Source organism: Ursus maritimus, unplaced genomic scaffold (genome assembly GCF_017311325.1).
Source record: "Ursus maritimus isolate PB19 unplaced genomic scaffold, ASM1731132v1 scaffold_14, whole genome shotgun sequence".
Lineage (NCBI taxonomy): Eukaryota > Metazoa > Chordata > Mammalia > Carnivora > Ursidae > Ursus > Ursus maritimus.
Genome location: NW_024423786.1, coordinates 52,113,974 through 52,127,145, shown reverse-complemented (window position 1 = coordinate 52,127,145; position 13,172 = coordinate 52,113,974). Strand labels below are relative to the sequence as shown.

At 53.6% G+C, this 13,172-nt stretch overlaps 1 protein-coding gene across 1 annotated transcript; it reads right to left on the bottom strand.

Moving 5' to 3' along the window:
- Nucleotides 1–6,419: 6,419 nt before the first annotated feature.
- On the bottom strand, nucleotides 6,420–11,965 carry ANGPTL4 (angiopoietin like 4). The gene is made up of 7 exons (XM_008711463.2): nucleotides 11,443–11,965; nucleotides 11,156–11,266; nucleotides 10,917–11,034; nucleotides 8,626–8,739; nucleotides 8,179–8,274; nucleotides 7,809–8,090; nucleotides 6,420–7,089 (listed from the first exon to the last, which is right to left on the bottom strand). The coding sequence occupies exons 1-7, from the start codon at nucleotides 11,776–11,778 to the stop codon at nucleotides 6,908–6,910; spliced, it is 1,239 nt and encodes a 412-aa protein (XP_008709685.2). The 5' UTR covers nucleotides 11,779–11,965; the 3' UTR covers nucleotides 6,420–6,907.
- Nucleotides 11,966–13,172: the final 1,207 nt, after the last annotated feature.

The following is a 13,172-nucleotide window of genomic DNA, read 5'->3' as shown; positions in this document are numbered from 1 at the left end:
CAATGCGCGCTGCTCTGCTCCCCCCGCACCCCCGCACCCCCGCACCCCGTTTCCCTTCTCTCTCCTCCCTCCTCCCTCCCCAGTAAGTGACCGTTTCTGGGCCTCTGAGCGGGTTTTGTTTTGTTTTGTTTTTTCCACCGAGGGGTTCCCTCTCCGCTCTTGGTTGGGTTTCCATCATTATGTTTGTGAATCATTAAGGAACCCCTCTACCTCGGTTTCCTCCGCTACATGACGGGAGAAACTCACTTCGTGGAATCTTTTGAGGATAACTAGATATCACCCTAAAGACATACCAAATCAACCATCCACTTTCTGTCATTGAGTCTTTAACAAATATTTATAAAATCCTTCCCAGACATCAGACTGTCTCCAACATGAATTGATCTCCCCTTCTTACCCTGGCCCTGTTTTATTCCACTTTTCTGCCCCAGAGGATTTATCATACCCGACATTAGACTATGTATTTCTGGGACCCTTGATCTCGGGGTCCTGAGTTCGGGCCCCATTTGGGCATAGAGCTTTTTTTTTTTTTTTTTTTTTTTTAAGTGTATTTCTTTCTTGATCCATTAATCTCTGTAGTCCCCTGCCAACAGAACATCAGCCCCATGAAGGCAAGGACCCTGTCACTGCTGGGGCTGTGTCCCTAATGGTCAGTAAATATTTGATCAGTGATGAATAATGTAACCAGAGAGCTCTGTGGTAGTTATTTTGCTATAATTATAATTATTATAATTGCCTCGTAGATCTCATCCCTGCATTGTCCAACAGGCATCCCAGACACTAATTTGGCCTCTTTACCCATATCCACTCCTGTGACTCTGTGTCCCCCATGCCACCCCCCACCTCCATTCCCCTCCCCTGCCTAACTCACAGCCAAAGGTCATGGATTCCTCTCTCCTCATATTTTTTTTTTTAAGATTTTATTTATTTATTTGACAGAGATAGAGACAGCTAGTGAGAGAGGGAACACAAGCAGGGGGAGTGGGAGAGGGAGAAGCAGGCTCCCAGCAGAGGAGCCTGATGTGGGGCTCGATCTCAGAACGCCGGGATCACGCCCTGAGCTGAAGGCAGACGCTTAACGACTGAGCCACCCAGGCGCCCCCCTCTCTCCTCATATTTTAGTCCCCTGCTTCTTCCTGCCCTCCTTTCCCTCAGTTGTTCTCACCCCCGCCACTGCCACCATCTCAATCATGGCCCCATCATCACTCCCTGGACCTGAGCTGTTGTCTGTCCTCAGATCTCCCTGCTCTGCCCTCACCCCACACAGTCTGTTCTTTCCAACGCAGTCAGAGGAGGCCTTTTTTTTTTTTTTCTTTTTCTTTTTCTTTTTTTTTTTTTTAGGTAAGCTCTATGCCCAACATGAGACTCAAACTCATCACCCTGAGATCAAGAGTCACATGCTTCACCAACTAAGCCAGCCAGGGGCCCCCAGTCAGAGGAGGCTTTTAAAACATAAGTCAGGGGGTGCCTGGGTGGCACAGCGGTGGAGGTGGCTTTTGAGTCACACCTGCTAAGTGCCAGGCAGTGCTCTAGGTGCTGGGGATGCAGCATGGAATAAGACAAAGTCCTAGCCCTCACAGAGCTGACAGTCTAATGGGGTCAGGCCGACAAGAAGCCAGTAAACAACCTGCACGAGATAATTTCAGAATGGGAGGCGGGCAGTGAGGGGAATAACTTGAATTATGTGATGATGGCGCTCCTTAGCTGGGGACCCAGGGAAGGCTTCCTGGGGGAGGGGGCGTTTGTACTGTTTGGGGGAAGGGGAGGAGGTGGTGGGAACAGCATTTCAGGGGGACACAACAGCAAGTGAGAGAGACTCCGGTGGATCTGAACAGCCAGGTGGCCATGGTGGCTGGTGGCTGGAGAGTGGGGTCCAGGGGCCAGGAGATCGGATGAGGTGAAAAAGCGAGACTGGAAGCCAGACCAGAGTGCACCGTCCCAGGCCTTGTCAGCACAATCCCGGGCAGTTGGCTTGAAGCCTTGCACATTCCCACACAAATGCCCTCCCCACCCACCCCCAGTTCACCGTCCTAGCTTCCTGCCCAAATGCTGCAGCCAGGTGGGGCTATTAAAAGCTCCCCAGTGAGCTTTACTTCCTGCCAAGGTCACTAGACTTTTGCTCTCACTGTGCCCTCTTCCTGGAATACCACCCCCCACCCCCAGCCCCACCTTCTTTGTAGAATTCTCATCCTTCTTTGAAAACTGACTCAAAAGCCACCTCCACCCTGAAGCCTTTTCTCCAGGATAGCTCAGAGTAATATCAGTAATGTCGACTAATGCTTATATTGTGTGCTAGGAGCCAGTCACTGTTTGGAGTGCTTTCCATTTACTGCTACATGAAATCCTCACAGCACCAGGAGAACAGAAGGGGTAGGGATGGGAGGGGAGGGTACCAAAGCCTCCACCACCACCCCCATTTTCCAGATGCAGGAACTGAGGCCACGAGCTTAAATAGACCATCTCTAGCCAACCAGGAGAATGATGTGGTTGAAGAGCTCTGACTCCGGAGTTGGACGGGTCTGGATTCACATCCTGGCTCTTGTTTGGTTCCCAATCCCAGTGGTTATTCTTTGTGTTGTTCCTTGGATGGAAGAGGCAGTGATGACAGGAGAAGGGACAGGGTTGGGGAGATAAGCTCTCTTGGCACAGCTTGAGAGTTAAGAGGGCAGAGGTGAGGAAACCCCCTACCTCCCCAACCTCCATAGACGGCACTTTCCACCAGTTCCAGCCGCAGTGGGCTCAAGGGAGACTCTGCAAGCCTGCCTGGTACAGGACACCCCCAAACAAGGAGCCTGGAGAGCGTCTGGCCTCCAGCTGAGGAGTTCATCACCCATACTCAGCCAGGGCCCCAGCAAAGCTACTGTGTCCCCACATGAACCAGGAAGAGTCATAGGACCAGAAAAGCACAGACTTTTCCCCTAGCAAAGGAGGCCCCCACCACTTCCCCAAGAACACTTAAAAAGCATATTGGAAGGATAGGTTTTCCTAATAAAACAGCAGCTGGGGTTCAGGGCACAGGCAGATGTTGCTTTTCCCAAACATGGGTCCTGGAGACAAGGCATCACGTTATTCCAGACCACATGATATGAGTGGCAATTTTAGGCAGTGCATTAAAGAGCATTGAACCACATGCTGAGAAAGTCATACCTTTTTTCCATTTCTGGAGCATTTTATTATCCATCAAGGAGAGGAGCTTATTCTTTCTTGCTCATATCTCTTGAACAGTTTTCTACCCCTCATCTCCCTTTCATTTTTTTTAAAATTTTAATTTTATTTATTTATATGACACAGAGCCGGGGGGAGAGAGCACGAGCCAGGGGGAGAGGCAGAGGGAGAAGCAGACTCCCCACTGAGCAGGGAGCCCGATGTAGGACCAATCCAGGAACCCTGTGATCATGACCCGAGCCAAGGGCAGCCCCTCAACCAACTGAGCCACCCAGGTGCCCCTCTTTTATTTATTTATTTATTTATTTATTTGAGAGAGAGAGAGCAGGGAGGGCAAGGGGCAGAGGGAGAGAGAGTCTTAAGCAGACTCCTCCATGCTGAGTGCAGAGTCCAACGTGGGGCTCAATCTCACGACCCCAAGATCACCACCTGAGCCAAAACCAAGAGCTGGACACTTAACCAACTCTGCCACCCGGGTGCCCCCCCCCATCTTCCTTTCTATACAGAGCTCCGACACAGGCTGAGAGTCTTCAGAAGGTAACAGGATCTGGCTACGATTTTTCTTGCCCATGTTTTATTGTGAAATTTTTTTTAACATTTAGAAAAATGAAAAGAATTGTATAGAGAATATCTAGATTCCATTTTACTTGATCACATATCCATCTCTCTATCCACCCACCCAACCCTTTGATGAATTTCAAAGAAAGTTGAAAATTTGGAGGAATCTGACGTAGAGCATGGTGATTATAGTTAGTACTTGAAAGTTGCCAAGAGAGCAGAGATTAGATGTTCTCACCACAGAAAAGAAGTAACTGTGATGTGATGGAGGTGACAGCCAACACCATGGGGGTAATCATTTCCCAATATATACATGTATCAAATCAACACATTGTACACCTTAAACTTACACAATGTCATATGTCAGTTGTATCTCAAGATAGCTGGAAAAAATAAAAATAAAAGAAAGTTGAAGACATCAGTCTACTTCCCACTTCAGCATGCATATCATTAACTGGAGTTCAGTATTTGGTTATGGCTCTCTTTGTTTCGTTTTGGTTTTATTCCTTCTAAGGTGAAATTTACATACAATGAAATGCAAATCTGAAGTGTACATTCACAGAGACAAAGGCATATGGAGTAACCCTCCTCTCTCAAGGTTCAGAACATCATCATCACGGGACAAAGCTGCCTCATGCCCCTTCTTAGTCAATCCCACCAATCTTGCCACTATTTATATGTTTTTCCCCACCCAAAGTGACGGCCTCATTTTGGACTACCAGTTATAGGCCAACCTATCTGTAATAAGGAAGGGCTTTGGAGGTAAGCTTGGTGAGGGTCGGAATCTTTTTGTTCACTAGAGTATCCCAAGCACTTAGTATAAGGGCTTGGGATGTGGTAGGAATTCAATAGATATTAGTTGAATTTATATACGTATTTTTACGTCCAACTTAAAGGATAACTTATGCAGATGTGGTTAAGATGTGAAGAATTTACCCAAAACACTGCATGAATGTACACACTAGACCCGTGCTGTCCAATACAGTGGTCGTTACCCCCTGTGGTTGTTGAGCCTGTGAAATATGGCAGGTCCCGGGTCGCCCGGGTGGCTTGGTCGGTTAAGCATCTGCCTTTGGCTTGGGATCGAGTCCCCGCATCGGGCTCCGTGATCAGCGGGGAGTCTGCTTCTCCCTCTCCCTGCAGCTCCCCCTGCATGTACACGCTCTCTCTCTCTCTGACAAACAAGTAAATAAAATATTTTTTTTTAATGTTAAAAGAAACATGGCCAGTCCCAATTGAGATGTACCCTAAGCATAAAATAAACACTGGGTTCCAAAGACTTAGTACAAAAAAGCAGTGTATATGCTTTAATATAATATTGATTAATGTTAATTAATAACCTGTATTAATACATTAATAACCTATATAGCACTCACATGTTGAAATGGTAATATTTCAGTTATACTGGGTTTGATGAATATACATTCATTTCATTTATTTTTTTAGAGAGAGAGAGAGTGAGAGCACGAGCATGTGAGGGGACAGGGAGGGCAGAGGGAGAAGAGAGAGAACCCCAGGCTGAGCGTGGAGCCAACATGGGGCTCAGTCCCATGACCCTCAGATTATGACCTGAGCCAAAATCAAGAGCCAGGTGCTGAACCAACTGAGCTACCGAGCCATCCTGATAAAAATACATTTCTAAAATTCATTTCATAGGTTTCTTTTTACCTTTCCTTTTTTTTTTTTTTTTTTGGAGAGGGATGGGGGAGGGGAAGAGGGAGAGAAAGAATCTTAGGCAGGCTCCATGCCCAGCTTGGCCTGTCACGGGGCTCAATCTAACAACCCTGAGATCATAATCTGAGTTGAAATCAAGAGTCTGACGCATAACTGACTGAGCTCCCCAGGCACCCCTCTTTTTACTTTTTTTTTTTTTTTAAGATTTTATTCACTTATTGGACAGAGAGAGAGAGAGCATAAGCAGGGGGAGGGGCAGAGGGAGGAGGGAGAAGCAGACCCCCCGCCGAGCAGGGAGACAAATGCGAGACTCAATCCCAGCACCCTGGGATCATGACCTGAGCCAAAGGCAGACAGACGCTTTACTGACTGAGCCACCCAGGCGCCCTGACTTTTTTACTTTTTTTTAACTGTTTTTTTGTGTGTACTTTTTTTTTTTTTCCTTTTTGCTTAATGTGACTTTTTTTTTTTTTGGAAGATTTTATTTATTTATTTGGCAGAGAAAGAGACAGCAAGAGAGGGAACACAAGCAGGGGGAGTGGGAGAGGGAGAAGCAGCCTCCCCGCAAGCAGGGAGCCTGATGCAGGGGCTCGATCCCAGGACCCCAGGAACATGACCTGAGCCAAAGGCAGATGTTTAACGACGGAGCCACCCAGGCTTAATGTGACTATTTGAAAAAAATAAAATTAAACATGTGACTCACATTATATTTCTATCAGATGGCCGGATGCTAAAAAGTTCACCATGATTCATGTGTCTAAGTAGGACCAAGAGGCTCTCATTTTCTCCATTATCTGCTTCCAGAAGGACTGAATGAGGGTTTTGGGGTTTTTTTTAATAAAAATTGAGACACACATTGTGAAATAATGAATGAAGGAAATTAAAATCAGTTGTCAGGTGGTAGGACCGACCAGTGTTGTCCTCAAAAGATCTGGGAGTGTTCACCCTCCACCCTGGGAACATATTTCTGTGGACTTTGAAACTGCCCACTTTTTAAAAACAAACTGAAGAACAAAGAAGAATGAAAATGTTCTGAGGTTGATTTTATTGAAAGGATTCTGCGAGCTCCGTCCGGACCCCACTGGCGCCGGCTCGGCCCACAGCACCCACACGCCAGAGCACTGGGAGAGCACTGCAGGATCCTGGGAGCCCTGGTCCCCCAGCCAGTCAATGTGACTGAATCCGCCATCGAGGGCTGGCCTGGATGCCCCCAAGTGGTCCCTCTATGTCCCCGACTCCTTAGGCGGGCAAGGAGTAGGTCTCAATGCCCCTCAGTCTCACGCTTCCAGAGTCCGTGCCCTGCAACCCTACAGCTCTGTCCTCAGAGGGCATCACCTGCAACCCCCCACTCTGCAAGGGGGGCATCTCCAGTCGTGAGCTGCTTCTCTGTCCATGAGGCTCCAGATGGCCCTTGTCTTGAGCCCCTGCTGAGGCAGGGAACGGCCACGTGCCGGGCCAGAGTCAGAGTCACTGTCCTCTACGAGCCTGGGGCCAGGCCCCAGGGAGGAGGCTAGGAGGCTGCTTCCGTCTCTGTGGACTGGATCAGCATCGTGGTGGCCTGCAGTGGGTAGTAGCGGCCCCGCCAGGCCTTCCAGAAGATGCCCTTCTTACGCTGCTGCCGCTGGTGTGGGATGGAACGGAAGTACTGGCCATTGAGGTTGGAATGGCCACAGGTGCCAAACCACCAGCCACCTGCCGGGATCAGAGAAAACAGAAGCTGGTCAGGCTGGGGTCCTTGTGCCTCCACCGGGCCTGGGATGGAGAGGAGGCTAGGTGTTGGACTTTACAAACTTGAGAGGGGAAGACATTGCTAGTGATTCTCACGCGGGGTCCTGAGGAACCCCAGGTTGTGACAAAGGAATCTCAGGGACTTTGGGCCCCCCCTTCCCAGTAACTACAGCACTCATGTCCGTGACCGTGGCAGATTCCTTCTCTGTACCTGGCACGTGGCAAATGTTTATTAAAGACTTGCTCTGATCATCCTCCAGTTCATCCGTTTACATTAGACTGACTCAAATGAATTACGAGCTTTCCATCAGTTTGTGACCCACCAAAAAGCAACCTCATAGATTTCACTTTACAGGGCCTAGGCTCCGCCTCCGATTTCATGAGAACAAAACAGGGGTTTTCATGAGAACAAAACAGTGTTTCACGAGAACAAAACAGCTTTGCCACACGCCAGCCACTAACCCACAAATGTCATCTTGAAATAATCCTATGGACTGGGCGCTGTGGTTATACCCATTTGAAAAATGGGCAAACTGAAGGTGGGAGAGGGTAAGTCAGTTGCCCAAAGGCACACAGCAAGTAAGGAGAAAAGGAGGCAGAGAATAGATGGAATTAGGCACCGAAGGCAGGACAGGGACGCAGAAAGGTGCAAGACAGGACAGGGAGGAACAGAGCTTGCTCACCAGAGAGGCTCTTGGCACAGTTCTTGTCCCCTCGGAGGTCGTGGTCCTGATCCCAAGTGGAAAAGGGCAAGGAGAGGCCACTGGGCGCCACCGTGGTGGCCCCCAGTTCATTGGCCACAGGAGCTGTAAGCTGCAGGCTATAGGCTGTGTCCTCACCGCCCAGATGGACAGGGAACTGCAGTGACTCGGCATTGCCCTCCCAGTCCTGCAGCTGCACGGCCAGGCGGCTGCTGCGGTCCCCCAGGATGTGGTGCACCTTCTCCAAGCCCAGCCAGAACTCACCTACAGGGGAGAGGCCGATCAGTGAGAGAGACCCGTCTCCATGCCCCCTCCTTCCCCTAGCGCCTCTGGCCCCACTGGAAACACCTACCTTGAGGGTCTCCAAAGCCAGCCTTGTAGGCTTCCCAGGGCTGGTTAAAGTCCACGGAGCCATCCTGGCGCCTCTGAATTACAGTCCAGCCTCCATCTGCCCAGAGAGGTGCCATGTCGTCAGGAGGACCCTTCCTGCAGGGGACCCCGACTCCTCATCTGACTCAAACTTCCAACTGCCTCCAAATCCAGAGAGAGCAGTGTTCCTCTCATTCATCCCAGCAGGACTGGAGGAAGGTGGTCAAAGGTGGGCGGGCCAGTGGGCAAGGGGCTCAGCCTAGATCATCCTCCCAAGGACCCAGCAGGGAGGGAGGGGGCAGCACAAATCTAGAGAGCTTCTCTGGCCCCACGGAACCTGGCTCAACCATGTGTAGTGGTGGGGAGCTATGGAAAGAGGAGAAGGTCCATGGCATGATGCAGGACACCCCAGGGAGCCAGCAAATCCTACCTGAGGTCATCTTGCAGTTAACCAGGAAGGGCGGGGACCCCTGAGGCTGGATCTGGAACAGTCCACTTTGCCTCTCTCCGTCATCAAACAGCTCTTGGCAGTCCCTGGGCAGCCCTGAAGGGCAGGAAAAGAAAGGGGCGGGTAGATTGAGGCAGGAGGGTTCTCAGGAAACCAGCATGTTAGGGGCTGGGCAGTGGGTGACAGGAATATTAGGAGGCAATCCTGGGTTCACAACAGCCCCCTCCTGGATGGCCTCTGTGCCATCCACCATCCTTCCTCCTCCCACACTGCACTCCCACCTCTGGCCACACAGCCTTCCCTGTGCCATGTGCCCTCCTGCCACAGGGACTTTGCACATGCCAGTCACTCTGCCTGAGACCCTCCTCCCTCAGGCCTTTCTTGCCTCATTCTAAAGATCCCGGCTTCTGGTAGGGATGCCTTCCCTGACTCCCAGACCAGACCAGCCTCCCAAAAGGAGCACCGAGGACTTCCGGCTCCCAACACTGGAGTCAGCTGGTGGTCTCTCCGCCACTGAATGAGGATTCCATGGGGCCAGGGACAGAATGGTTCTTTGCCCACAGTCTGGCACCAGTGCCCAGGCTGATCCTAGCCCACAGCAGGTGTTTAATAAAGACCGGAAGAATGAGCGGGTGAGAACGGGCCAGAGTGGGGGAGGTGGGAGGGGAGCTGATCAGAAGTGGCTCTGCTCTGTCCCGTGGGGATGCCAAGGACCTGCGTGGGGCTTGCAGGGACAGAGGCCCCACCTGGGGTCCCGGGAGGGGAAGGATTGATGAACCAAGGAGGAAAAGAAGGAGGGGAGGAGGGAGAGATGGCTTGGGAGTGTCCAGAGGCTGGGGAAGTCCCCACCCCCAGCCCAGTCGGGAAAGTAGGGGAAAGGTTGCCTGAGGGAGGGGAAGTCCACACTGAGGAGGGGGGTGCTTGGGGGATGGGGGCGGGCCCAGAGTGATTGGAGACATTTTCCGGCCCCTGGAGCAGCTCCCCTTTCGCCTACTTTCCTCTCTTCCAATCTGGACGGCACCCGGCCAAACCACCAATGTGGCTTCCATTAGCACCAGCTGTTTGTCTCTCCAGCCCTGAACCTTCCCCTACTTGGCAGGGCCGAGCCCCAAGTCTGGGAGTCCCCAAACCCACACACCCCCTACCCTCACATCCCCCAGCCCAGACCCACGCTTGCTGGCCTGCTCCGAAACCCCTCATGGGGGGGGGGTTGGGAGGGTGCACTGGACCCTTACTGGCCCGGGAGGCAGGAGGAGTGGGGGAGGGAGTGGGGGGAGGGGAGGAGGAGCCCTCAAGACCAGAGGGCTGACAGCTAGCAACCAGCCCCAGGGTGCGAAGGGGGGAATCCGAACTCTCACCCAGTTGGCTGCACACGGCCACCACGGATGCCAGGCTGGGGCGATGGGGTAGGGGGACTATGGGGTAGCCAACCACGTCTGAAGCCCTGAACTTAGGGTGGGGACAGAGACACCAGGAGCTAGGAGCCGGTGCCAGACACACAGAGACAGGCTGCAGGAGGAGATCTGGGGCAATCTGGGATGCACAATAAAAGACCCAGAACTTGTAACAGTGACAAAGGCCCATTCTCTGTAGGAATGGGGGAGTGGGAAGGAGTGATCAGGGACTTCAGGACCAAGAGAGAGGTGAGGGACCAGGTGTGTGGGTGAGGAGCCCTGGATTTGTAAGAGATTCAAGAGTGAGTTGTGTGTCTGGCCAGGGAGATGGGGCCCCCCTGCCTTCGCCCCCCTCCTAGATCTACACTCCAAGAGACCATGGGGTGCCCCAGCTCAGTGCCCCCCACCCAGGCAGCCATCTCTCTTCACCCAGTCAGAACTCCAGGATCCCTAGCTAGCACCCTCTTGTCCACTACTGTGCCTTCAGAGAAGCTTCCAACCTTCAAGAAGGCGTCCTTGCACTGCAGCACCCCCTTCCCCACACCCCTGGCAGCTCAAGTTCCTCTTGGACCCTCTTCCCCAACCCCTACTCCAGTTAGTGGCCAGAGAGGCTTTGGGCTAAGTCACTGGCTTGCCAGAAAGAAGGATGGGGTGGCCTAGCTGGTCTGGGCCAGGGATGAGGTGGGATGTACCCCCTCAGCCCTTTACCAGAGAGGCAAGTGAGCCCACAGGAACCCAGAGCCAGGGCCTCTCTTCTTCCCAGTAAGGTGGACCGGACCAGGAGGGGAACAGGAATGGCAAGTGTGTGTGTGTGTGTGTGTGTGTGTGTGGTGGCGGGGGAGGGGACTGCCAGAGGGCAGCAAAGGACCGGACACTCACTATGCAGGCGGCTGATATTGTGAGCAGGGCCTACGAGCTGTGCCATCTTCGGGAGCCTCTTCTTCCTGGCAGGCTTGGCCATCCCGTGGCCCAGGTGCATGGGGGCCAGGAGACCCACCTGGACAGGACAAGAGGAGGATATCAGGTCTGGCTGGCTCACGCTGCTTAACCTGGCTCTAAGTCCACAGCCACAGGTCGAGCTTCGACCTCCTGCCCCACCCGGGGCAAGCATCAGTCACCTGGCTTTGCAGATTCTGTATTTTCAGCTGCTGCTTCTCCAGGTGCCGCTGCTGCTGAGCTACCTTGTGGAAGAGTTGCTCAATCCTGCTGTTTTGGGTCTTGAGCTGAGTCTGGGAGAGCGTGGAAAACAGTGGTGAGGACCGGGCCTTCTGCAGCAAGCCTCTTCATGCATCCACTTGTCCGTCCTTCCAACTCTCCCTCCGGGGGATCTCCCTCCCTCCCGGATGCATCCCCCTCCCGTCCACACTGCTTAAGACCCGTAGGGGAGAAGTAGGAGTACCAGTACCTGCAGGGTGCGGAGGGTCTCGGGGACAGCGTCGCCACGTGGGCCCAGAGCCTCGGGCGCGCGCGGGGGCGCGGCGGACGCCCCAGACTCCTTGCAGGCTGCCCCGCAGGCGCTCAGACGCCGCTCCAGCTCGCCCAGCTGCCCCCGGGTGCGCTCCACGTGCTCGCGCAGCCCGTGGCCGAGCTGCAGGAGCCCGTGCGCCAGCACGTTCACCTCGTCCCAGGACGCGAAGCGCTGCGGCTCGGGAGAAGGCGCCGGGCGGCCCTGCGCGCTCAGCAGCCCGGCGGTGGCCGCACACAGCATGAAGGCTGCTGAAGCCGTCGGAGCGCAGCGCATCCTTCTGGGGGTGGTCTGAACTCGGGGACGCGGAGGCGCGGAGGCGCGAGGCAGACGCGGGGGCTCGAGATTCGAGGGCTGGAGACGAGAGGGCCCTGGCGGAGACTCACTCGCGTGCAGAAGCCACAAGGAAGTCTCGGATCACAGGCTCCAGCCCTTTGGGCTTGGCTTATCCCCGCGACGCCCCGTTTTATAAGGCCGGTGCGAAAGGGAAAGGGGAGCCTCGGAGGCGGGGCGCAGGGAGTGCCGGGGGCGGGGCCTGCGGCTGGGGGTGGGGTTTGTGCGCCAGATGCCGGGTTGTTATGGGGGCTGGGGGCACCCTGGGGTGCAAAACTCTAGCTCCTCCCCACCAGGCACTGGAGCGTCTTCTCTGCCGACCATGGGAGATGTGACTCTCCGCGGCTCCCTTCCAAGCGCTGGAAGCGCAAGCCCTCCACGCCGCACCCGCCGCGCCCAGTGGGGACTCACGGGGCTGGGGGTCCTCCGGACTCCGCTCCCCAGGTCCGAAGCTGGGGAGAGTGCAGGGAGAGACGAATAAGAAAGGAGTCTGGTGCGCTGAGTCCAGCAAGGCCGGGCATGAAGCCCGGGACACCTCAAACATCACCGCCTTCGGAGACTTCCCGGAGAGCAGCCCAAGACCGGGCTGGACCCCTAGGGAGCCATCTCTGAGCTCCCACGCCCCTTTCCGCTCAAGGATTCGTCACTGCAGATGTGTTTGTGGGATCGTCTAACGTCTCTCATCCCACTTCCCACAACTGAGTGCCCTAGGGGTGGCCCCGGGACTATCCTGTTCAGTCTCCAGCTCGGGGCTCACTCCGCAAGTCCACCCTCTACCCCACGGTCTGCGGTATCTTCAGTCCCGGCCTATATCAAAGCAGACACCTCAGAACAGCAAGAGGTGGTACAGCAAAGAAGGGCTCCCCCTCCTCATTCATTCATTCATTCATTCATTCATTCATTCAACAAACAGTCCTCTGTTCTCTGGTAGTAATTCCCAGGCTAAAGGAGAGAGCCCTACACTTAGCCTGGGGGAGGGGCAAGGCTGGGACAAAGGAAGAACTAAATGAGGCTGTGGGGCTGGACCATGTTCATTCCAAAAGTCTAAGCACTCATTCAAGAAACATTTTTAAAAAAGATTTATTTATTTATTTTGAAAGAGAGAGAGCTAGCGCACGTGGGCATGACCACGCGGGTGTGGGGGGGAGGGGTAGAGGGAGAGACTCTTTCAAGCAGACTCTCTGATGGGCGAGGAGCCCAATGGAGGGCTGGATCCCACGACCCCTAAGATCATGACCAAGAGTCGGTGGCTTCGCCGACTGAGCCACCCAGCTGTCCCTCATTCAACAAATTTTGACCCAAGTCCTTCCCCCCTTCCCCACCAGCTCCGCTCTACC

Excerpts from the sequence above, each read along its gene's own strand:
- ANGPTL4 (XM_008711463.2), bottom strand. The coding sequence starts at position 11,778 with ATGCGCTGCGCTCCGACGGCTTCAGCAGCCTTCATGCTGTGTGCGGCC. Across the intron at positions 11,267-11,442 it reads AGACCCTCCGCACCCTGCAG|ACTCAGCTCAAGACCCAAAA; the intron begins GTACTGGTACTC and ends ACGCTCTCCCAG. Across the intron at positions 11,035-11,155 it reads TACAGAATCTGCAAAGCCAG|GTGGGTCTCCTGGCCCCCAT; the intron begins GTGACTGATGCT and ends TGTCCTGTCCAG.